Source organism: Hippocampus comes, unplaced genomic scaffold, assembly GCF_001891065.2.
Source record: "Hippocampus comes isolate QL1 unplaced genomic scaffold, H_comes_QL1_v1.1 scaffold315, whole genome shotgun sequence".
Classification (NCBI taxonomy): domain Eukaryota; kingdom Metazoa; phylum Chordata; class Actinopteri; order Syngnathiformes; family Syngnathidae; genus Hippocampus; species Hippocampus comes.
In genome coordinates, this window is record NW_017805539.1 from 422,688 (window position 1) to 446,546 (window position 23,859).

The following is a 23,859-nucleotide window of genomic DNA, read 5'->3' on the forward strand; positions in this document are numbered from 1 at the left end:
TGTGTGTGCGCGCGTGTGTGTGTGTGTGTGTGTGTGTGTATGTGTGTGTCTGTCTGTCTGTCTGTGTGTGTCTGTGCATGCACACATACACGTGTGTACTTGTTATGACTGATCTGGACACTAAAATCTTCCTAGGGTTATATTTATAGTATATAGTATAACTGGGCTGTCACCAAACCAAGCAAGGGCTGCACATAAAGTGTGTTTATGTACTTGTTGTTTTCTAATGAGAGGACCAAACGCTTCTTGAGGACCATAAAGCTCGCCACAACCAAAGTGATGCATTTCAAGTCCGTGTGTGTGCGTGTGTGTGCGTGTGTGTGTGTGTGTGTGTGTGTGTGTGTGTGTGAAGACTGAGTGCACTTTTTTGTGATTCCACACTCCGAACAATGATTCATAGAGGAGTTTTTTTTTAAATGCTAAAAGCGTGTTTTGCTTACTGCAGTGATGTGACGAATGCTCTGTTATTTATTTCACTTATTGTTGTTTTTATCACTATTATCATTGCATTTTATCAGTATTGTGTACGTTTTTAAATGAAAGAAAGCATTTTTCATAATGCGCCAAAATTTAATTGACACTTGTAATTGTACGAAGAGCAACATTGTCCTGAAACAATTTTCTCACAAAGTTGTTCTCACAGAGGTGAACCTCACCCCATTTTTGCTTGTGAATGACTGAGCAATTCAAGGAAGCTCCTTTTCTTCCCAATCGTGGCAACCACCTGTTACCGGTCAGCCTGTTCAGGCTGTGGGATGTTCCAAACACGTGTTTGATGAACATTCCTCAACTTTCTCAGTCTTTTTTTGCCATCTGTCCCAGCCATAAAATTCTAAGTTAACGATGCTAAAAACAATCAAATTAATCAGTGTGAACATTCAATAATCGTGCCTTTGTCGTGGATCCAATTAAGTACAGGTTGAACATGATTTGCAAAGCATTGTGCTCTGTTTTGATTTCTGTTTGTTGCAGTTTCACTTTCACACAAACAAAAAGTATTTCAAAAATAAACTAATATTACAAAGCGGGTCACCTTTAACCTACGGCGGCACGTGACCTGCATCACCGGAAGTTGTTAGCAGTCAGCCATCTTGCGATCACAAGTATTGCCCGATAACTGTTTTTTTTTACATCATCCTCATTAAAAGTTTGTTTCATCTGCAATTCATCGATGGCACTGTCAAAGAATCGGAATATGGAGAGCCAGGAGAAGCATTTTAAAACGATACACGGGAGCTACGATAGTGACGTTGTCGCACTGAAGATGCAGCCAAAGTGCGTCCCATGCCGCCGCTTCAGATCTCGACTAAGGTAAGCGCTGATTCCTTTTTATACACTCACAGGCTCTTATATACACTTTATTTTTTTTTTTGTTTCGTTCATTTTCGAGACCGTTATGGCTGTTGCGCATCATGGCATGCGTGTGTGTGTGAATGCGTGTATGTGCGGTCATTCAGCTGGAGTTGTGTTTGTACACGAAAATGTAGGAGGTGATACGGGGTCGCTTTGGAAATAAAGTCCATTCAATTCTCCGTCTGGCAAGCCTGTCGCATCCTTTTGAATTTTATGCATCCAACGTGTTGCAAGTTGTACTTGTTGCCACCTCACAGCGGGCAAGAGGAAAACCACAGAATCCCGGTCAATGTCGCCACCTCCTGGTTCAGATCTGACATTGCAAGACCACTCGGCGGACTGCACTTTGTTTATTTTGAACTGCTGTTGACCGGAGTAACAAAACGAAGGCAAAAGCCAAGTCATGTGACACAATGTGATATTGTTTCAATGATGCCCTAACTTCCGGTCCGACTGGTCCACTTAGTTGTCACCTTACCTGCAAACCCTAACCCTTAACCTTAAACCCTACTTTTAAACACTAACCCTGGTTTAAAACCCTACTTTGAAACGGCGCCCCCCCCCTCCCTAAAAAACACTTTTGGATTCCCTAACCATAGTTGGAAACCGTCAAGTGAAATCCTGTTCAGGTGTGGTGGATGGAAGTTTTTCCGAAGTTGATGCCTCTCAACCCCAGCTGGCCGGATGCCTCCCCTCGGGTGCATGTCTGGAGCCATTGGCCCCACCCTCTGCCACCTTAGCACCCAGCCCCACATCTATTTTTCTTTGAAAGGTAATAAGTTGCCTGGCGGGGGTGAATAAATAAAACTTCGGCCTTTGGGTGGGAACCACTGGTGTAACCCACCCACACTTGTTTGCACTTATGAGTTTTGTCTGAATGAAATCCGCTTCTGTCAGGAGATATCGAATCCCCTTGACACAAATGGAGCTGTTATGTCACTCCAACAATTAAGAGGAGGCTTGCCCTCACATGACTGCGGCACCACTCAGTGCCAGTGTCGTGCAAGATTCTCATTAGGAGAGTGTGTATATCCCCCCGCAATCTAATCCTGACTTGTCTCCTCGTTAACAATCCCAAACTGACAACATCATAAAAAAGTAGAAGCTATTAGCGAGCAAAACATTCAATGGTGCGGTAGCTCAAGGGCGCAAACGTATCACGTAACTAAAAAAGATCTTCTCGTGTGTGTTTCCTTTTCCACAGTGTACACTGTTACGTGTCAGATTACCAGTTGTTTATTTTCACTCGTGTTATAATTTTAAAAAAAAGAAAAAGAAAAACAAAGCACAATGTCTGCTACAGTCTCAAGTGGTTCCCCTCATTTTTTTTTTTTTTTACATTCACTCGAAAAAAAAAAAGCATCTACAATCAAGTCCAAATCAAGTAGAAATATTACAATATAGACAAACAATCTGTGCTGTCAGACATAAACAACCACTTCATTAACTGCACAATCAACACAAAAACAGAAGAATGCTCATATTTGATTGACACTGTCACGGAGGTATTATTGAACACGTTATGTCATATCATTATTGTTTGCAGGGATTTAAAACTAAGTTATGATACAGTAAATGTGCCTTAGTAGCCGGTGAGGCAACACATACACTAAATCAAACATTCATTTGACAAACGTGTAGTGTAGGCGCATGTTCCAATACATGCGACGAAAATAAAAGTAACGTGATCACTGAAAGACGTCACAAGATGCACAAAATGCAATCGATACACGGTCAACATACAAAACGGTCATATTAAATGTCAATCAAGCTTTATGGGATCCGTCACTAACCATGACCTCTCCCTAATGGCGACATTATAAATAAAGGCTCCTAACTCTGATAAATTGTACATCTGTCGTGCTTTTAATATGGTAACAATCAGAATATGAACCCGCATATAGCAAAGTGTTGATTATTGTGTCACGATAGGCCATCACGCTGGATTTGGGATAAAACATTTTATGGAACCTACACAACACCTTCAAGTCTGTGCCCAAAAGCACTTCACGGCAAAGTTAAATAGTCCCTGCAAAACTAGCTGAACAGAGTTTGATGACACCACCGAGGTCACCTGATGGGGCACTGATGTTGTCGGGTTACATTCGTCTTGACTCCAATGCAGGCGGCGGTGTGTGTCCACAAGAAAGATGGCGGCTTCCAGCTCTGTTGTGATCAGACACTCCCAAAAAATAACCCCAATTATGAGTCGAAAACGGACCAGTCGCTACACATCTTTTTGGATTATTCACTTCACCCCCAACGTTGTGTCAAAGGAATAACCAAACACATAATTTTTAAATTACATTCATATTCAATTATCTATTTTTTTAAAGGTGAAGTTTATTTTTTTTTTTGTTTTGTTTTAAGAAATATGCGTTGTGCACCCCCATTCGTCCAAACCGAGTATTCTAATTAGAATTGCATTTATGGAGGATGAATTAGGCAGAAAAATCCACATGTTTAGATCCATCTCAAGTGGCGGCCATTTTGTCTTGTACAGCGACTTGGGACCATCACAGTGCCAAAGGGCTGAAATCACGACTGTTACGGCTCACCTGCTTTCTCGGTTTGGTCATGTGATGTTCGCAAGCCGATCCCTTAGGGCACATGATGTCATTTGTCAGTTGATTGACAAATCAACTGACAAGTGCCAGTACGAGGCAAAATGGCCACCACTTGAAATGAATGAAAATGGGTGCATTTGTATCGGAATTCATGTTCGACAAACACAACTTTCATCAGAATACCCCATTTTAGACTCGTGGGGGGCGCATAGAGCATATTATTGTAAAGACTATTTTTTCATTTGACTTGTTGACTTTTAAGAGTGTATATATATTGCCTCGTAAAATGAATACGAAGTGAATACTCCAACCATTTGGTTCTAAACAACCCCCAAATTGGGTTGTTTTGTGGGTTATACATTTGACCCATACATTTTTTTGTGCTGAATGAATAACCCAAGAAGTTATTTTTGACCAAACAGTTTTTAGACAGCATTCTTCATGCCTTCGGGACTCTACAAGCAACAAAGATTGGCAGCAAACCAAACAGAAAAAAATAAATAAATGTAATTCAAGCTGAAAGTCGCTTCATTCTTGACTAAAATTGGTTGCGCGTGTTTTGATGGTCACCTTCGGCGGCAGCGGGGGCGGATCCTCCTCGATGCTGCGACTGGCCACCAGGTCCTGTAGCTGAAGGGCCCCTCCGCCGATGAAGCAGAAGGCGGGACACACGGGGGCCGAGCAGTCCACGTGGCCCTCCCACAGCAGGCGTAAGGAGTGGGCGTCGTAGAAGGACACGCTGCCCTCGTCGCAGTCCAAGCACACGCCCAGTCTGGGCGGCAGAGGTGTCGTGTAAGGGTGGGCGGGCTTCGAGTTTGTGTTTTTCTGGCCTCGGGGGAGAAGGATTTTGCCCATGCCCATGGTGAGGAAGCAAAAGGAGGGGGAGTCCTGGCCGTCCTCTGCCTCGCTGTCATGGCCGCTGTCTGGGTCATAGCTTAGGATGGGTAGAAAACATTTGGTAAAAGAGGACATATCCAGCCAGCCATTGTCTTTAGCCTCTTGAGAGTGCGAGAGTACAGTTGTGACATTTGTTTGCACGTTTGGTGGTGTGCAGCTTTTTTTTGCCCTGGTCACCTGTCAATCATAAATGCCATATTGAAGGTGCTCACCGTGGACTGGCCATGTCTTGCGGCTGATGGAACCACTCTTGAAGCTTCGCCTCCTGTCCGACTCCGACCTGCATGATTGACAAAAGAAAACTTGACAGTCATTTATCGACGTCTTAACAAAATCTCTGTGATACACTTCCATCAAAATACGCAGAGGACCAAAGCTAATCTGTGCTAACATGACAATCCCTTGAAATGGGTGGAAAAACTTGGCGCCGGGTGATATATTGTAAATAAGATCCACTATTATGTCACAATACAACAAAATTCAGAATAGCTCTCTTACAGACACAAAGAGTTGTATATAAACATAGCACGTCGACTTCACAGCGCAAAGGTACCGGGTTCAATTCCAGGTCCGGCCTCCCTGTGTGAAGTTTGCATGTTCTCCCCGGGCCTGCGTGGGTTTCCTCCCACATTCCAAAAACATGCATGGCAGGCTGATTCATCACTCTAAATTGTCCCTAGGTGTGAGTGTGAGCACAGATGGTTGTTCGTCTGTGTCTGCCCTGCGATTGGCTGGCAACCGGTTCAGGGTGTCCCCGGCCTACTGCCTGAAGACAGCTGGGATAGGCTCGAGCACCCCCATGCGACCTTTGTGAGGATAAGTGGATCTGAAAATGGATGGATGGAATTTTCCATATGTCCCCTTCGAGCTAACTTCAAATGTAGCATTCTCTACCTTGATCAGGTAGGAGCTGGGCTCCACCGAGCAGGCCCAGTAGTGCCTGCCTTGAGAGACGGCCAGGTCGGCCACCAGGAGGTCGGCGGTCAGGTGACAGGAAGTGAGCGCGCGGTCGGCCACCTTCAGCAGGGAGATTCCCGGCACGCTGCGGGCGTACGTCTGACCCTTGCCCAGCGCCAGCCTGTCGGAATGCAAGCCCCAGCGAGAGTCCAGGGAGAAAGACAACACTGGCGGGAAAAAAGAAGAAAATCGGACAGAGGACATAACAGGAAGGGGGAAAAAAGGGAAGAGGAATTCTCAAGCTGAACACACAATGGAGAAAACAACAGGAGGAGTATATCAGGGAAGGAGCAGGGAATATGGAAAGATAGTATTTATTTTGATCCCATTTTGCCGTTTCAAACGAATATCATACAACCTGATTATGATGCGATGATTGCTAACAAAGAAATGAACAGCAAGAAGCGCAAAAGAAAGGACAAAATGAAATTAGCAGCAAATTTGGACTAAAGTAGTCATGAGGACAGAGTTTTGATTTGATTTAATACTGATTTCTTTCGCAAGGATATCATAAATCCCAGTAGGACAAAGACTAATAATAATAATACGCAGAAGAAAATTAATGTTGACACCCATTAAAATGCATTGAATGTTTTAATGTGCTGCTTCTTCAAATGTGTAGACTTTGGCCACCTGGGGGCAGTATAATACAGCCATACGAGATACAATCATGAACGTGGAGGCATAAACCAGGTTTTACCCAGAGCCTCGTGTTCCGATTAGAATGAAACCGAATGAACCATCGGAATGAAAATGCTCTCCATAAATACATCGATTGGAATAAAAAGCTCGAATCCGAATGGAATTTTATTCAGATTAACAGGGATGGTGTATTCCTTTTGCCCATCTGAACAAACCTCACATAAAAGGTTCAATTGCAATAGCCGAAAGAGTCTTAGCTCCTCAGTAAGGCTATAATATTGATCATTCTTTGCAGAGGATAAAGAATATATACCCGTGAGTATTGTATTATATAATTGTATTATTCTATTCCCTTTAATAAAGGCGCAAAATGAAGTTTAAAATGTAATAATTACATATAACTGAAATAATTTTAGTGCAAGTTTAAATAATTTTGCTCTTTTGAAATATTTGCATAAATCCAAATATGACTAACACTACTTCCATCCATCCATTTCCCTATCCGCTTTATCCTCACACTGGTCGCGGGGCGTGCTTGAGCCTATCCTAGCTGTCTTCAGGCAGTAGGCGGGGGACACCCTGAACTGGTTGCCAGCCAATCGCAGGGACTAATACTACTAATATCCCAATTTTTTTTTTGACTAAGACTACTAATATAACAAAATATACAACTACTATATGACCTCTAGGAATAATAATTTAATCAATGTTAAAACAATACAGATTTAGTAAAAGAATATCATCCACAGAAAATGAATAATAATACTGAACATTATCACAACCCTAATAAGAAGAAGAAGAACAGTACATGCAATTGAATTATACATTTGTGAAGAAATAACATAACTTCCAATTGGACTATATTTGATTTTAGTTTTTGCTGATTAGTTTTAGTGTTGGCAGCAAATGTAAATGAGAATACGTCAAAGAGAATTTACCTGGAGCGGGCGGCGTGTGAAGGTACACCTCCTCACTGTAGTCTCCAAAGCCGGCCTTGTTGCAGCCTCGCACCCTCATCACGTAAACGCTGTCGATTTGCAGTTGGTCCACGATGGCGCTGGTCCCTCGCACTTCGTCTAGTCTCTGCCACGTCGTCGAGGCGTTGGGGGATCGGGTGCCTCCCCACGTGTCTCCCGACGCCCCCGTCCGTCTTCGGTACTCGACGGAGAAGTGCCAGGCTGGGGCCGAGTCCTGAGGGAGACGCCAGCACAGGAAGAGCTGGTCGTACGCCAGCGTCTTTTGAGTGTCGATCACTGGAGCCAGAGGGGCTGCAAGGAACGAAACAGGTGGAGATATTTACCGGTACTTCAACCTGGTTTTATATTATCTTGTACATTCACCAACCACAACATTAGGTATCACTTTTTTTTTCGACCACTAAATTTGATGAGTCACATATTGAACATTTCAATGATTGGTTCATCACAAAAACTCGTTTTTTCATGTTAGTTTTTTGTACTGGAACGCTAATTGAATATTAAGTTGCTGAGGGTGTAGTGGTATACTCGCCCGACTTGTGTACGGGCGAGTGTGGGATCAGTTCCCACTTAGTGAGGGTGTGGATGTGGGTGTGAATGGTTGTTTGTCTCCGTATGTGCCCTGCAACTGACTGGCAACCAGTTCAGGGTGTAGTCTGTCTTTCGTCTGAAGTCAGCTGGGATAGGCTCCAGCAACTCTCCACGACTCTGTTCAGGATAAGCGTTGTTGAAAGTGGATGGATGGATTTTTAAATTGCTGCTATTTTTTTTCATGAAACTGACCCCAAAAATTTTTTTTATAATCCTTTACGCCTTCACACCACAATAATTAAAAATATTGTTTCATGAATACGTGTGCACCAAATCTGAACATCATAATCTTGGTCAAGTTGATACAATTGAAAATACTTGGATATACCTAATGAAGTGGCCAGTGCAGGACCTACCACGTATAAACGCCAAGCCTTCGATGAGCTTGATCTCTTTTGTTGCGTCCAGGTGAAAGTGTCTGAATGAGGAATCAGCAGACAGAGAGAAGCACTGCAGGTTTGCGATGGCCTTCACCAGCCTGCCAAGGGAAATTAAAACAATCAGACTTAGAGGGGAAAAAAAAACATTTTTAACGAATGTAAAGAACAAGCCACCTGTTGTGAGTGACTCTGGCCGCCTGCACGAAACACGGCTGGTCGGTCTCCTTGAGGAGCTCGTGAGTGTAAGCCATCATGCCAGCGTGCTCCAGCATGTCTCGCCTGGCTGACGCTTGGGCGGACAGCGCCTCCTCTCTGCGGTTGCGCGAGCCCTCCAAGGCCGCAGACAAGACCCCCAGACGCTCGGCAATGGATGCGGCCAGATCCTTCACGCAGCGGCTCAGGTGGCCGAGAGCTACAGCGCCGTTGGCCTGCGCACACAAACAGAAGGCTGGCATCTCTGAAAATGGACTCAATGACCTTTACCAGAAAAAAGAAGATGTCTTAGCTTTGCATATGCTAGCTACTTGTTATGATTGTCAACAATGTTGGTTGTTTAACTCTTTTACTCCCCATGCCGTACAAATACGTCTTGAAAAATCACTACGGCCGCCTACCCAAGATGTATTTTTAAGAAGAAAAAAAAAACTTCAAGGAATGCAATTTAAAAAAAACACACACAAATAAAATAAAAAAGGTCAAATCTGACCTCCATATGTTTGATGGTCCCTTCCAGCTGTGTGATTTGACTCTGTATGGTCTCCTGGTTGGCCAGGATGTAGTTCACCTCCTTGGTCAGCTGATCCTGTGACAACAGCAAGTAAAGTTGATACTGTGAGGCAGATGGTATCAGAATTAAAAAAAAAAAAATGATGTCAACAATTCGTCAGGCAGACGGCACGAGCAGATGCGGGGCACCTTGAGGGCCTGGTAGGCTTGTGTCACTGGCAACACTTTGTGGCCGTGGTGCATGCGGCGGAGCTTGCACAGCGGGCAGAGCAACCTGCGGCAAGCGCAGCAGTACCACTGCAGACGCTCCTGCTCGTGCTCGGTGCACGTCAGTACCTTGAGGGAGAAAAACATGAGGCTCAACGGAAAACCTTCATGCGCAGGAAACGAAATGAGAGACAAAACCTTTGGGCGAAAGTTGTTTGTGGGGAGGATGTGCTCGTGTTGGGCTCGGGGGGTCCCCCAGGGGTGGTAGAGTTTGAAACATTCATTGCAAAAGTTGGCTTTGCAGTCGGCGCAGCCCTTGGTGGCATCCAGAGATTGCGGAGGCTTGCAGAAAGCGCACATGATGGCGATGCTGCCCAGACTCAGCGTGTGCCTGTACCTGACAGAACAACGGCAAAACACGTCACTGTCATATTGTGCGCGCGTAGAGCAGGAACGGAAATCATTGAATTAAATACAAATAATATTTTAAACATGAAATGCAATCAAACATACTAGAATGAAGCTGCTTGTAGCTATACATACAGTTTAACATTTTTTTTTAATCCAGTGTCATACAATTTTTACTTTCATTTCCTTTCTGTCTGTTTTATTCCAGTTACCTTTCCACAATGCGCTCCAGAGTGAGGTTGCGGGGACAGTCGGTCAGGCCGTTCTCAGCCAGCTCCACATCCCTCTGACAGGAAGGACATGGGAACAGCATGGGAGGAGGGGCCATATCCTTACGCCGCCGCCCGGGGTACGTGCTGCATGCTTGGGGGGAGGAGAAAATGTGTGTTGGGGGCGCAGGAAAGCGGAAGGAATATGTGGAAACGATTGTCAACGGAAAGGATGTTTTTACACACACATTAGCATTGCAAGAAATTTTTTCATTTTGGGTGCGTGATTTGATTTTTGTTTGGATTTTTCAAAAACAAAGAATGCTCAGCTTAGCACGTTGTTCTTTTTCTTTGGCTTTTTGCTGACATTGGATGATATCACATGCGACATCGTCAGCCCTCACGAGATCTCAGCAAACATAAAAGGATTTGAGTGCATGTTTTGATTTGTCGGTGGCTTTTTCGTGATGTTCATTCCAAAAGTCGGACGGCATTCATGGATCTCTTCACGCGAGACCTCAACATACCTAACAAACCTAACTTCAGAGAGTGTTGTGCTTTTTTTTTTTTTTTTTTTGCAGCATCCAAAAGTGGGCCAGTCATCTAGGATGTCGCGCGAGACCTCTATATCCAGCGTCAGTATATAAAAAAATAAAAATACCTACCTTCTATTTTTTCCAACACAGAAGTTACACCAGCTTCATCACTGTATGGGGTAATTTTTGATCACATGATGAGTATTTGTTTGCCAATTTGGCGGGTGACATTGGAAGGGTTCTCTATTCAAGCACTCCAAATAAAATAATTTATCTTGGTCTCATGATATCACAGAAACCTACCATTTGAACGGCGGAATGTTGACTTTTTACATCCAGTGTATTTCACAGAAGTTCAACTTAGTCATTCATGTTTTGCTCTTTGCAACTCCTTAACCCATAAGAGCCCACGGTGACACCAGTGTAACAAACAGTTTGAACTCCCCAGTGTCTTTTTTCAAAACTTTTTGTCTGATTTTAACCCACCAGAACCTTTTGGAAAAATGGGTCTGGGCTCTTATGGGTTAAGGCTTATTCCAAAAGAAAGACTGCCATTGTGGATGACATCACACGACATGTCTCCACACCGCACAAGACCTCAGTTCAATAAGTATGTTATGCTTTTTCATTGACTTTTTGTGGCTTTTGCCTGACGCTCAATCCAAAACAAAGACTGACCTCATAGATGATAACACAGAAGACGTGACATCATCTTCCAGAACTCAATTTCGAAACATTCACTTTCGAATAAAAATGTTGATGTCACTCTTGACTCACACAATTTCTGACATCACCATCACACACTTTGGGACCTTTAACACATGCACACACTTAAACCACGCATTCGTCCGCCCTTACTAGTTCTTAGAATGTGTTCCAGGTGCTCTGGGGTCCGAGGCGTGGGTCTGCGGTGCTGGCGCGGGGAGCGAGAGTTGGGAGTGGAAGCTGGCGACCGTGGCTCCGGGGGGAGGTCAGGAGGAGGGAAGCCCCTCTGGACCAACATGTCGGATGCACACAGTAAACATACGCTGTGCTCACACGGCAGTAGGATGGGCTGCTTCACCATGTCGTCGCACACGGGACAACGCAGCTCCCGCTCCATGCTCTTCATGTTGGACTGGAATGAGAAAATAATATGTACATATTATTCAAATAAATATGGCGCATCTATTTCCTATCATGAGCGGCTTGAAGCAGCATCCCGTTTCTATGACAACGTACATCATCTCTGATTTCAGCTTCCTGCTATATCCTATATTTCAACAGATTTTGTCTCACGTTTGGACTCACGTTAATTATTAGCTGCTTTTTCTATCCATTAAAACATTCCAGTTAGCAGTCAGTAGCTAAAAACAAGACTAGGTGCATTTGAAGGTGTGTTTAGGTGAAATGCTATCATGTACGTTGCTTAAATATCGTAAGAGTGTTTTTCATACTCACGCTGACACGAAGCAAGGCGTCCATGGTGGAGATGAAGCTTTTTAATTCCGTTTCTGCCATGACTGCACGAAGCAATGCCGGTGCCAGGGAGCTCTTTTATGTCTGTGCTCGTAAAGTAGGCCCACGCATCCTACTGACGTGCAGCTATGAGCGTCCACACTGACATCTATTATGCTGGTGGTGATGTAGAAGAACAGTGAAAGGAATGAGAAACGTTGTTGGGAGGGGCCGGCGCGGCGCGGGGGACATGGGAGATAGTCTCGAGGCCGGCCAGCCGAATTGTTGAAACGAGATTTTTTTATTTTTTAGATTGTCATTTTTCCCCTCCATGTGTAATTATAATCCCTATTATTATTATTGTCATTCCTATTATTATTATTATTATTGTCATTCCTATTATTATTATTGTCATTCCTATTATTATTATTATCAAATAACAGTTCTAAATGTGTTCGAGTTCTTCTCCTCAAAAATTAAACTGCTGTCCCTGCCTTCTACTTTTACGTAGTTCTCATGTTACAATTTTATTGACACCAATTTAATAAATAAAATCTCGTGGCCTAGTTTCTTTTCCTGCCAACAGACGGCAGCATAGTAGTACAGTACTGTACAAGAAATATGAACCGAAAAAAAAACGTCCCTCGCCATTGGTTTCTGGTCGGAACTTTCAAAAGCTGTTTCCCTCCGGTTGGCAATCAAGAATGCACCAATCTGACTGTTGCTGTTGGCAACCAATGCTACTTCCGGTTGTACCAGAGCGATTTGAAACACGTTAAAGGTGGCGACAGATGGACGAAACCTACCTTGTGTATTGTTCTTGTCTGCTGTGCTCTTTAACAAGGTGAATTTACGTGTAGTTCGTTAAAAAGGTGCTGCACGTAGTGTTATGTAGTTGTCGAACAGCGATACCAACTAATCCACGCAACTGTATGTTTATATTCTAGGGCAAGCGCGCAGTGAATGCCTAGTCGCGCGTATTTATAACGCATATTTCGACGACAAATAATCTTAATTCCCCCCCACCTCCAGTTTATAGGGAAATGTTCAACCGCTAATTGTTGTTTTGATCTCAAAAAGGTAACTAGAAAGTTAGGATGTCGGTCATCAGCAGCCTTGTTCCTGCGAGGTTCCTGACCATCATCGCCCACCTCGTGATTGTCATCACCATATTTTGGACGCGGGTGAGTTCATTTACACTGGTTGCCCTTTTATTAAAAATTGCGACATATTTTATCTTGAATCCGAAAAATCCTTGGATTAAAACTTGCAGCTGCAGCATGGTAGAATGAGTTGGCAATATTTACACTGCTCTAGCTGGCTATATTCAAGTTTATTTGAGAGCTAACACCAAATCTTGTTGGTTTATCAGGAATATAACGTGAAGGCCTGCTTGCCTTTGGAGTTTACACAAGAGCAATACAACAGTGAGGATTTAAAGTAAGTACAAACAGAATGCATGCAGACCGATATGCTTACATCATAAACAAATATGCATTGTGCGTATGTGTGTTGCAGGTTGGTGGTGGCTCTGTCAGTCACACTTGGGTTATTCGCCATCGAGCTTGCTGGCTTCTTCTCAGGAGTGTCCATGTTCAACGGCAGCCAAGGCCTTCTGTGTATCCTTCACTCACTCTGAAATGTTCATATAAGTATGAACACATAATATGTATGATGTGCATGCGACGTGAAAAAAAGTGAACACACCCCTGTTGAACTGCAAAGTGTCATGCCCCAAAATTTGAACAGTCCCAAGTTCAAAACATCATCAACAGCAATGTTGTGAGACTTCAGCTTGGGAATTAATGAACAAGTCAGTGTTTTAGATTGTGCTTAGGCCGTCAAAGAAAGTGTCACAAAGAGGAAATGTATGTCATATTCATTGAAGCATAAATGGAGGTTATTGTGACATAGGAAATGATCACTCCATTATTTTACCAAACAGATGGTCGGAAGCCAGTACGAATTGTACGAGTTCAGAATTTTAATAAAGTCGAGTCAACATCAAGATGTTGTCATTGACATTTTTTTCCAGGATAGTATTATTATCAAAATAATTACAGCAGGAGGGAATGCTTTATCTCATGCCCTAAACGTCATTGCGGAGTAGTTGACTAGTTGATTATTCAACTTGTTTGTACAACACTTAGTAGCCAGAGCCCAGACCTGACCCTAATTGCAAATACATGGAGGGACTCGAAGGGGACTGTGCACAAAAGACTTGCCCTTGCCGTCGACTCGTTTAGAGCACTTCAACAGAAAACAGTAGGCAAATTGATTTGTTTTAGTTTTTCTTTTTTCCCCCCCTGACACATTTGTTTCTTTCTTATTTAATCAAACTGCTTAACCATGTTATTTTAAATTTTGAAATTATCTAATCATACATTCTTGCATTGGTGTGTGTGTGTGTGTGTGTGTGTGTGTGTGTGTGTGTGTGTGTGTGTGTGTGTGTGTGTGTGTGTGTGGTTTTTTTTAACCAGGGTGTGTTAACTTTCTATTGCTACTGTTCGTCAAGCAAGAATAGCTATACTTGTCAGTCTTAAAAAAATAAAAAATAAAATAAAATCATATCTCAGTTTACAATATGTAAGTACATTTTGCAGTGCGAACTGTCATCAGTTGTACGGCAATTCCATGACTCCTGCAATAGCTACTGGGGCCCATGCCAGTGGCTCAGTTGCTCTGGTTTTCTTTCTATTTGAGCAATGGGATTGTGCCGTCTACTGGTGGATTCTTGCCTTCTGCAGGTTAGTTTGCCATTGTATTCCAAAAAAGGAGTTTGTTTTTTTTTTCCCTGACATACACATGACCTAGCACTGACGGTCCACTGCAGCGCCTCCGTTTCCTTGTCTTATTTTGTTTTTGAGAAGTGGGAGTGCTGGACATATTGGATTATTTTTGTCCCTTGCAGGTTGGTGCACGTGCTGATTTATACAGATTTATATTTATGGGTCTCATTTCAGGGGATAAAATTGACCGAGAATGTAAATTCGAAAATAATATTTGTGACTATGTCATTCTCTCAATTTTCTTCTAGTGCGCTGCCTGCCCTCATGGAGATTCTTCTGCTTATCGCTGTTTTTGGACTGTCAAAGAAGCCATTATAATGTACACGTGGATAAATAGAATGTGGAAAAGGCATTTCTTTGTATTCGGTCTATAACGTTCACTTGTTGTGGGGTAGAACCTCATCTCCGGCCTCTCTGTGTCAAGCAAGCACCGGGAGTATGGCCTTCCTCATGCGAGTGTTGGGTTTTTTCTGGCTACACTGACTTCCTGCCACATTCCAAAAACATCCACTTTTAAGTTCATTGGAGACTGAAATATTATTAGGTCTGAGTGTTAGTGTGAACGGTTGCTTGTGTACCTTTGCACTGTGTTTGGCTGTGACAAGTTCCAGCTCGCTTCCAACGCTAATGAGGACGAGTGCTGTAGAAAATGGATGGAGGAAAGGATGTTCACATGTACAGTGGACCATGTATTTGTGGTTTATCACCCTTTTTTTTTTTGGTATATTTTTTTGGTTTTTGTCTGATTGAAATCTGTTACTGCACCCTGAAAGTTTTGCATAAATGTAAAATAATAAATACACTCTGTAAAAACAAACAAACATTTGACTCCTTTTTTGTTTTAATGTTTGTTGGCTTAACACTTGTATATCTTACTAAATATATCATTGTTTGCTGATGTTTTGTCTTGATACATAGATAATCATTAACTGTTTATATCGTATTATTGCATTCTGTATTGAATCTATTTTAAAAATATTTTTCCATTTCACTTTATGTATTTAAAAACAATTGTAGCTGGTGTTATTTTACGCATTGCTTTTGTTTTTATTACGAATAGCTGTATAGATGATTACCTATTTGCACTATTTTTGTATTGATGATTAGTTATATTAAGAAATGTATTTTGAAGCTCTTGATTATTTCAGCTTTTATGTATTATCGTATACTTTAATGGTCATGTTGTTTTCGTTCATTAATTCATTTCGGTATTTTTTTCCGTTTATGATTGAATTATTATCATAAGATATCTTTTTACAAATAAATGAGAATTAGTTGACTATTTGTAATTTTCTTTTTAAATTGCTGCTATATTTTTATAGCTCGACAGACGCTCATCGGCCTTGTAATGCAATTCCGGGTAAAGGAAGGTTCCTTTGCTTCCTACGTCCTAACTCTTCCCCATTCGGCTATTTCGGCGAAGTTAAATTGGACCTTTGAAAAGAAATAAACCAATAAATAACCACAATTACCTGCAATTCATTTGGAACTATGGGTATGTATTACACGCTTAATCGTTTATTTATGTGGCTTTCGTGTGTATGCAGACTTTCAGCCCCACAATCAACTAGCTTGTCCAGCTAACTAGTTGCAAACTAGCACCAGTGTATGACAATATTAGCACTAAATGTTTGCTCGATTATGGCAGTAAGCTTTATTCTAAATATAAAACGTTGTATTTACATGACAACTGGCTACGCTTGCGTGCGTTGACTTAACGGTAGCATTAGCTTAGCATTTGGAAGGCTTCCGTTTGAACACTGACGTGTCATTCGGAAGGCGTTTATGAGAGAACAGTTCTAAAACATGAAATGGATGTTTGATCATTATTGTACTGAAATGATGATAATAAGTCTTTACGAAAGTGGGAAAAGTAGGTCACTCTGGAAATTTGAAGTAAAAAGTTAGCCTATGCAATACAGCTAAAACAATATATCAAGTGAGAAAATGTTCATTGAGTTCATCTACGAAAATGAATCAGTTTCGTATGTGTGGTGTATTTTTTAATATATATGTAGACTGTGTTGTAAACTATTATGCGTTCTGAATTAATTAACATTTCATTCGTAATTTTCTGGCGAAGTTTTTGCATAATTATTACTCCTGTCGGTTTATTTCACTGATATAAGTCTGAGACGAAATTCATGTTTTTGTAATCGCGTCTGCCCTGTTAAATGGCCCACAGCCATTGAAGGGAGGAGTAATTGGTTCAATATGTTTGTTTTACTGTAGGTATGCCCATAAAAAAGAGATAATATCGTGCAAAATTTCCCCATTCCAAAGTTTGAGAACCATTGTTCTAGAAGGCAGTAGGATTGTTTGCAAAAACATACATTCACTGTAAGTCGCATTGAATATTTAGTAATTTCATATGATTCATAATTTGGAAACTAGTATATTCACTGCACTATACAGAGAGTAATGTTTAATGTGTTTGCCCTTTGTGTAGGAAATACAACGAACCAGGATATTAGTCAATATGTTGCTGATGTCATGAATGTAACTTTCTTGTTTTCTTCCTGGCAGCAGTGAACACGGGCACGTCTCTGGTGCTGTCCAGCCTGCTGTCAGTGTTGGTGTTTGCCGGCATGCAGATGTTCAATAAGCAGCTGGCATCCACAGAGTGGCTCACCATCCTGGGGGGCTTCCTGGGCTCCGTGCTCTTCATCTGCTCCCTCACCGTATCCTCTGTGCCCATGGGAGTGATCACTTGACTTGTGTTTTTTTGCCATTACGTAACATTCTCTATTACAAACACTTAACCTTAACTCGGTTTCTTCAGGCATTCAGCAATCTGGAAAATCTGTTTTTTGGGAAAGGGTTCCAAGCTAAGATCTTCCCAGAAAGTAAGTTCATGCAAGATGAGGATATCCAAATTATTATTTGTTTTAATCATAGATTCAATGTTAACAGTCTGTATCCACCCACTAAACTGGGATGGGCTCCCGTTGTCTAAATGGAAAAAGGAAAGTGTAGAAGGACTTTTGGGGCACGCTGTATAGTGTGAAATAATATACAGGTATGTTTGATTTGGGGATTTGGACACAAATAGACAAACAACTATTCACACTGACATTCACACATTGGCACATTAAGAGTTTTCATTGAGCTAACGTGTACAGTATGCATGGAATTTGGGAGGAAGCATCGTGAGCAAACTGAGATCCAAAGCAGAACATCTCAGCTGTGAGGCAGACATGCTAAACACCAAACCAATGTGCTGCCACTCACCTGAAACATGTTTTGGGATGTGGGAGGAAGTCAGAAAGTATTAGAACAGCATGGTCAATTCTTTTGTTTTTTTTGTTGAGTGTAGCCTCTACTACCGGAGACAGATTCCTTGTGTGTTTTGCATACTTGGCCAATAAAGATGAGTCTGATAGTTGCTCAAACGTGGCACTTTTGATTGATTGCTTAACAGATGATGCTTGTTTTTGGTGTCGTCACCAGAGAAAACTGCATTTGCTGTTAAGCAATTTCATTTTTGCAGTGCAATCTCCTGGCCTTTCCGTTGGCTTTTGGAGGAGACTGTTTCAACAAAAATGTTGATAATAACCAATGCTGTATTTCTAGATCATATTGTAACTATTGGATTGAATTCAATTTATAATTCAGTTGAAATAATATGACAGTATTGTACAAATGAGTCATCATCTCCCACCTAAAAGTCGGCTGGGACGAGTGCTAGAGAAAGTTAAGGGATGAACAGATGCAATTCAGGAACCAACTTGGTAAAGGCAGACTTTTTGTCATGTCTCTTGTATTACATAATGTGAGCATAATGTACAGTACTCTGATTGACCAACATTGTTCGACTTTCAGTTCTGCTGTGCCTCTGCCTGTCGCTCTTTGCATCCGGCCTGGTTCATCGCGTGTGTGTTACCACATGGTCAGTCACCTCGTTTTCACTTGACCATCCTTCACATGTACTACTTTTTTTTTTTTCCTAAATCTGTCAATATGCTCTCCTTGCAGCCTGATCTTCTCCCTCTTCGCCCTGTATTACATCAACAAAATATCAGCCGCTCTCTACCAGGCGGCGGCGCCCACGGCGGTGCCCGCCAAGATGGCCACCAAGGGCAAGAGGAAGAACTGATGAATGAAAACAGATGTCCCGCTTTTGACAGAAACTTTCATTGGCCATCTCCACATTCCATTCAAGAGATTAGGACTACGCATCATAGTCGTACACCACAAGTCATTTTGTAATTAAATTCAAGAAAACCATTGAATGTGTTTTGTCTCTTTCAGACGGCTCTTTTCTGCTCCTCAGGTATGTCAAGGCACATTTGGAAGGGTTTGGTGTTGAAGGATTTTCCTACCAAACGCCTCAAACGATAAATTAGAATAGAATCTGTGCGATAGCCAAGTCTGACATCACCTCAACAAATCATTGCTGTCCAATGAAAAACAAATATCGCCCAACTTCTGGAGGTTCTCTTTTTGTGTCCTTAAATAAGACAAAAAGGAAGCACCAGTGCTAAAATAAATTAATACTAAATTCCATAAATTCCACTGGCCGTGGCAGTACGTACACTACCACAAAGAAGCTGACGTCACATCTGGCTATTGCTGTTTGGCTGCTGGAACTTGCCAGAGCTGACGTTTTTTTTTTTTTTTTTTTTTTTTTATAATAACACTTCCACTGATATTCATTTGAAAATGAAGACAAAAGTGACATATTCTTGACTTCCTGTTGATGCTAAGTAACACGTGTTAAAATACTTTTGTCTGAGTTGAACATTGTGGTTTTGAACCTGAACTTGTGACTCACATAGTTAAATTATAGTTATGATTTTTTTTAACCACATTGATTTTCAGCTGCAAAGCACATCGTGACTGACTGTCCTTGTAGACTTGAGGATTCATAGCAAGGCTAGGGGAATCCTACGGCTGACATGAGTAATTCTGAGGGCAAATAAAACCTCAGAGGAGGTGGTATATGAAGAAATATGTAATTGTCAAGTCAAACTTTATCGTCAAATATGCTCTATGTACAACATACAGCGGAGATTAAAATACTTTCCTCTCTCAACGACAGTGCAAACATGCAATGCATTGAAACATCCATCCATCCATTTTCCGAACCGCTTGATCCTCACTAGGGTCGCGGGGGGTGCTGGAGCCTATCCCAGCTCTCTTCGGGCAGTAGGCGGGGGACACCCTGAATCGGTTGCCAGCCAATCGCAGGGCACACAGAGACGAACAACCATCCACGCTCACATCCACACCTAGGGACAACTTAGAGTGTTCAATCAGCCTACCATGCATGTTTTTGGAATGTGGGAGGAAACCGGAGTACCCGGAGAAAACCCACGCAGGCCCGGGGAGAACATGCAAACTCCACACAGGGAGGCCGGAGCTGGAATTGAACCCAGTACCTCTGCACTGTGAAGTCGACGTGCTAACCACTGGACTACCGGGCCGTCTGCATTGAAACACACATCTAAAAAATAATGGCAGCATCCTGAACTGCACAAAAACACATTAAATGACATAAATATATAAATATGAACAAATAAAACAAATAGCAAACAACACACAACTAAGGGCACTTACAGGTTAAAGCTTAGGTAGTGAATTGTTTAAGTGCAATAATCGGATGTCAGATGCTGAGGAAGGGTCACCGACTGTGGAAGGAGGCGGGGCGGGGCCTGGCGGGGGGGTGAGGAAGAAACTGTTTTTGAGCCTGCTGGTTCCGACACGGAGACTCCGCAATCTCCTTCCCGACGGCAGCAGGTCGGAGAGGCTGTGAGATGGGTGGGTGGGGTCACCTGTGATCCGGATGGCTTTGCAGGTCAGGCGAGAGTTGTAAATGTCCGAGAGTGGGGGAAGACAGACACCCATGATCATCTCAGCTGCTCTCACAATACACTGCAGACTCTTTCGGCAGGACACGGTGTAACCGCTGCACCACACGGTGGTGATGCAGCTGGTCAAGGTGCCCCTCAATGGTGCCTCTATCGAATGTCTGCATCGTGGGTGGGGCGGGGCTCTTGCTCTCCTCAGTTTGCGGAGGAAGCACAAGGATCAAGAATTATGGCATATTCTACACACACGATTTCCTGTTTTGCTGGAATCTTTTTTTATGGGCCATGTCTCATTTAAATCCTACTGGTGTTGTAGGTGGGACGTGCCCCTTTGCAATTGGCTCCTGCACGGGAAAGTAAGTGTGAAGTATGAATTGACCTTTATACTAGTCCCGGTTAGCCAAGGCGCACACATCAGACTGAGCATTATGTCATTAAAGTGGACCAGTCCACCATTCGGCTAAAATTGACAACTAATATAAATTATATAGATAGCGAGAGAAAATCCACAGGATTTGTGAGTGCCAAACAGTACATTCAAGTTACACGTTGCAATTTTTTTGTTGCTGTTTTATTGCATTTCCATTCGTTTCAAAAAGAGGAAATGGTTTGAGATGCAAGTGCTTCGTGTTGCGTGCGGGCAAGGAACGAATAAAACTCATATCTCAAGTCAGCACTGCGCTTGGTGTGAAGAGTTTCAGAAACCGTTTAAAGCCGTTTGAGTGAAAAGTTTCGACACACCCTTTCAATTAACAGCTCGAGAAAGGGAATGAAAACGGACGATGTAAGCGTCTCACACGACAAGCAAGAACGCTGATTATAGAGTACAGTATAGTTTCCATCTAAACTTCAATCGGGAAAAAAAAATTGCGGTTGTGGTTTTGATATTCGAAAAAAAAAATCTTGGGAGTTGTGTTCAAATGGGTGTGTAGACATGAGCACAGTATTTGCTTTAACTCCCTCCCACCTCTGCTTTCTTCATCTCCCTCCCATCTCCTTCTGCCGGGCGTTGCCCGTCTGACTATATATACTCGGATAAAATCCTCTTGAACTCCCGCTTTTCTCTCAAACCCATCTTGCTCACTCAGCCTCCTCGTCTGGTAAGTAGCCGCTTCTTCAATTTGACACTTTTTGGGGCAGGTTGCGCTCATTTTACGCTTGCATGGTGCTACACTAGAAGCTATAGTTCAAGGAAAATGGGAAAACACACACTCGTGAAAGTTTAAAACGTCAGCTGTATGGATTCGAGTGAATCGTTTGGCTGTTTTTTTTTTGTTTGTTTTTTTGTGAGGGGGGGTTGCCGTTCATTCTCAGTTTTACGCCAAAGGTTGCATATGGGACACTGGGCGTGTCATTGGACGGTCTGCGGTTTGGACGAACTGCACTTCTCCCAAGCGACAAGTCGCTGCTGCAGATCTTCTGCTTCCTGTCCCTTTGTGAGACGTGATTCCATTATAGTCCTTGGGGTTTTTTTTTTACGACTTTTTGTCTTGCTGCAATCCAGTCGGGAAAAGGCGGATGTGGACCACAGGGCAGCAGCCGTGAGATAAGGATGTCCCATTGTTCCGGAACATTTGTTCTAATATTAAAAGAATTTGCTCCGAGTGCCAATGAAAGCAACACCCGTGTCCTCCCATTGAGCTTCACTGTTTGGTTTGGCTGCGGATGATATAATGAACTGTTTGTCTTTAAAGGGACCCTTTGAATAAACAAAGCTTATGCTATCATACTGTCATATTATTTTTTATATATATACTGTATTTATTATTGTTACAATGATCATATTTTTGTGAATGTACCGAATAAAATATATGGTCAATAAGCGCAGTTCATTATTAATAAAATATATTAATTTGATTTAATTTAAAACTAATATTTGAATAACTAATAATACACAAATAATAGTATTATCTAAGACGCACAGTCTACATACAAATCCTGATATTGTCACTGTCCAATGTGACGCTGAATGACAATTGTGATTTTTAAATTCAGTGTATCGTAAATCTATCAGCAATATCACATCGTGAACTACTCTGCCAGGACCACTCCTCATAACCCCCTGCGTATTCACAGCGCCCACCTGTCTCTGCAACCATGAGTGACTTGGAGAAATGCATGGAGAACCTCATTGTCATTTTCCACCGCTACGCCAAAGACGACGGCGATGGCAGGACGCTAAGCAAAAAAGAACTGAAAAAACTATTGGAGGTAGAGCTACCCACCTTCCTCAAGGTGAGAACATGTTCTCTCAATGTAATGGGGCGAGTCACTTACAAAATGAATCATACTGGATATTAGTATCTACTGTCATTTGAAAGTCATTATCGTAACTGTATATTACAATATGTTTTTGCATTTCATTTGTAAATGTAAGTGTGCCTAGTTGTTTGTTGGTGTGTGCCCTGCAATTGACTGCAGGCAACAAGTTGGGTTGACTACAGCTCTCCCACAACCCTTATGAGGACAATTGATAGAAAGTGGATGGACGAATGGAGACTGACGGCCTTTCATCAACGAGAAATGCTCAAACAACATATCACAATTAAAAATAACCTGAACAGGCCTATTTTTCTATTAAACCAGTGTCCTTTTTCCGCAATATCTAAAATGAAGTGTTTGATTTTTTTTTTAGAGCTTCATGGAATGTGATGAAAAGTTAACCCCGCCCATTGCTTGTTATTGCAGACTCAAAAGAACCCCAAAACAGTGGATTGCATCTTGCAGGACCTGGACCTGAACAAAGACGACAAGTTAGACTTTGAAGAGTTTCTCCCCCTGGTCGCGGGCCTCTCCTTGGCGTGTGAGAAGTGCTACGTGCTTCACCAAAAGAAGGGCAAACAATAAAGGCAATGGACACTTCAGTTCTGAGAGTCTGTAGTGTTACATGAGTATAAACCTTTGACTGAATATCACTTTGTCTGCATGATTACTCACACCATGAAAGGATGTTATTGTCTTTGTATTCTCCATGATTTGAACATATGGAAACATTTTAGTCCAAAGATGTCCACCCTGTTCTTCCTGTCTCTGAAAAAGTGTGATTGATAGGCATGAAGTTGATAAATAGCAGGTGGCCCAAAAAATTTTTGGTCGTACAATCTTCTCACCCCTGTGTACTAAAGCCACAAAGCTAACAAATGCTCAAACTAATTGTACATGTGAGTCATGAAAAAAACTTTCACAGTTGAATTAAAATGTTAACGAGTTTTCTTCTTTTTCTGAACCAAATTAGTAGATGGCCAGTTGTTGCTACGCAGAGTTTCATGGGGGTCCAAAAAATGTGTGAATACAAGCCAAAACATACCCCATACACACCAAAAAAAAACAAAAGCTCTAAGCGGCCATGAACCAACTCTGACACACATTTTCA

General features: G+C 42.2%; 4 protein-coding genes and 1 long non-coding RNA gene across 9 annotated transcripts; 4 read left to right on the forward strand and 1 right to left on the reverse strand.

Moving 5' to 3' along the window:
* Positions 1-2,660: 2,660 nt before the first annotated feature.
* Positions 2,661-12,233, reverse strand: trim46a (tripartite motif containing 46a). 3 transcript variants are annotated; one of them, XM_019878745.1, is made up of 12 exons: positions 11,891-12,233; positions 11,309-11,567; positions 9,918-10,068; positions 9,496-9,694; positions 9,280-9,426; positions 9,071-9,166; positions 8,539-8,792; positions 8,341-8,462; positions 7,355-7,684; positions 5,712-5,941; positions 5,030-5,097; positions 2,661-4,854 (listed from the first exon to the last, which is right to left on the reverse strand). In XM_019878745.1, exons 1-12 carry the CDS (start codon positions 11,948-11,950, stop codon positions 4,449-4,451), a joined length of 2,322 nt encoding a protein of 773 aa, XP_019734304.1. In that variant the 5' UTR covers positions 11,951-12,233; the 3' UTR covers positions 2,661-4,448. The 3 variants fall into 3 exon arrangements, with proteins under 3 accessions (XP_019734304.1, XP_019734306.1, XP_019734307.1); XM_019878747.1 differs by lacking the exon at positions 5,712-5,941 and having other exon boundaries at positions 4,751-4,854; XM_019878748.1 differs by lacking the exons at positions 2,661-4,854; positions 5,030-5,097; positions 5,712-5,941 and adding an exon at positions 5,981-6,016.
* LOC109521107 (uncharacterized) lies at positions 7,623-8,499 on the forward strand. Its single transcript, XR_002169289.1, has 2 exons — positions 7,623-7,702; positions 8,393-8,499. It is a non-coding gene; the product is annotated as an uncharacterized LOC109521107 (long non-coding RNA).
* A 354-nt stretch (positions 12,234-12,587) lies between the features above and the next one.
* Positions 12,588-15,489, forward strand: tmem107l (transmembrane protein 107 like). 2 transcript variants are annotated; one of them, XM_019878750.1, is made up of 6 exons: positions 12,588-12,731; positions 12,968-13,071; positions 13,260-13,327; positions 13,406-13,506; positions 14,702-14,798; positions 14,925-15,489. In XM_019878750.1, exons 2-6 carry the CDS (start codon positions 12,985-12,987, stop codon positions 14,992-14,994), a joined length of 423 nt encoding a protein of 140 aa, XP_019734309.1. In that variant the 5' UTR covers positions 12,588-12,731; positions 12,968-12,984; the 3' UTR covers positions 14,995-15,489. The 2 variants fall into 2 exon arrangements, with proteins under 2 accessions (XP_019734309.1, XP_019734308.1); XM_019878749.1 differs by lacking the exon at positions 14,702-14,798 and adding an exon at positions 14,538-14,634 and having other exon boundaries at positions 12,589-12,731.
* A 524-nt stretch (positions 15,490-16,013) lies between these two features.
* krtcap2 (keratinocyte associated protein 2) lies at positions 16,014-18,908 on the forward strand. 2 transcript variants are annotated; one of them, XM_019878753.1, is made up of 5 exons: positions 16,014-16,171; positions 17,206-17,357; positions 17,459-17,522; positions 18,499-18,565; positions 18,652-18,908. In XM_019878753.1, exons 1-5 carry the CDS (start codon positions 16,168-16,170, stop codon positions 18,770-18,772), a joined length of 408 nt encoding a protein of 135 aa, XP_019734312.1. In that variant the 5' UTR covers positions 16,014-16,167; the 3' UTR covers positions 18,773-18,908. The 2 variants fall into 2 exon arrangements, with proteins under 2 accessions (XP_019734312.1, XP_019734311.1); XM_019878752.1 differs by having other exon boundaries at positions 16,015-16,171; positions 17,203-17,357.
* Positions 18,909-21,455: 2,547 nt separating this feature from the next.
* Positions 21,456-23,695, forward strand: LOC109521092 (protein S100-A1-like). The gene is made up of 3 exons (XM_019878724.1): positions 21,456-21,586; positions 22,563-22,721; positions 23,175-23,695. The coding sequence occupies exons 2-3, from the start codon at positions 22,584-22,586 to the stop codon at positions 23,331-23,333; spliced, it is 297 nt and encodes a 98-aa protein (XP_019734283.1). The 5' UTR covers positions 21,456-21,586; positions 22,563-22,583; the 3' UTR covers positions 23,334-23,695.
* Positions 23,696-23,859: the final 164 nt, after the last annotated feature.

Excerpts from the sequence above, each read along its gene's own strand:
- trim46a (XM_019878745.1), bottom strand. The coding sequence starts at position 11,950 with ATGGCAGAAACGGAATTAAAAAGCTTCATCTCCACCATGGACGCCTTG. Across the intron at positions 9,167-9,279 it reads AAGCCTACCAGGCCCTCAAG|GATCAGCTGACCAAGGAGGT; the intron begins GTGCCCCGCATC and ends CTGTTGTCACAG. Across the intron at positions 4,855-5,029 it reads CAAGACATGGCCAGTCCACG|CTATGACCCAGACAGCGGCC; the intron begins GTGAGCACCTTC and ends ACCCATCCTAAG.
- LOC109521092 (XM_019878724.1), top strand. The coding sequence starts at position 22,584 with ATGAGTGACTTGGAGAAATGCATGGAGAACCTCATTGTCATTTTCCAC. Across the intron at positions 22,722-23,174 it reads AGCTACCCACCTTCCTCAAG|ACTCAAAAGAACCCCAAAAC; the intron begins GTGAGAACATGT and ends TTGTTATTGCAG.
- krtcap2 (XM_019878752.1), top strand. Across the intron at positions 17,358-17,458 it reads TCTTCATCTGCTCCCTCACC|GCATTCAGCAATCTGGAAAA; the intron begins GTATCCTCTGTG and ends CGGTTTCTTCAG. Across the intron at positions 17,523-18,498 it reads AGCTAAGATCTTCCCAGAAA|TTCTGCTGTGCCTCTGCCTG; the intron begins GTAAGTTCATGC and ends TTCGACTTTCAG.
- tmem107l (XM_019878750.1), top strand. The coding sequence starts at position 12,985 with ATGTCGGTCATCAGCAGCCTTGTTCCTGCGAGGTTCCTGACCATCATC. Across the intron at positions 13,072-13,259 it reads TCACCATATTTTGGACGCGG|GAATATAACGTGAAGGCCTG; the intron begins GTGAGTTCATTT and ends TTGGTTTATCAG. Across the intron at positions 13,507-14,701 it reads CGGCAGCCAAGGCCTTCTGT|CACTGACGGTCCACTGCAGC; the intron begins GTATCCTTCACT and ends CACATGACCTAG.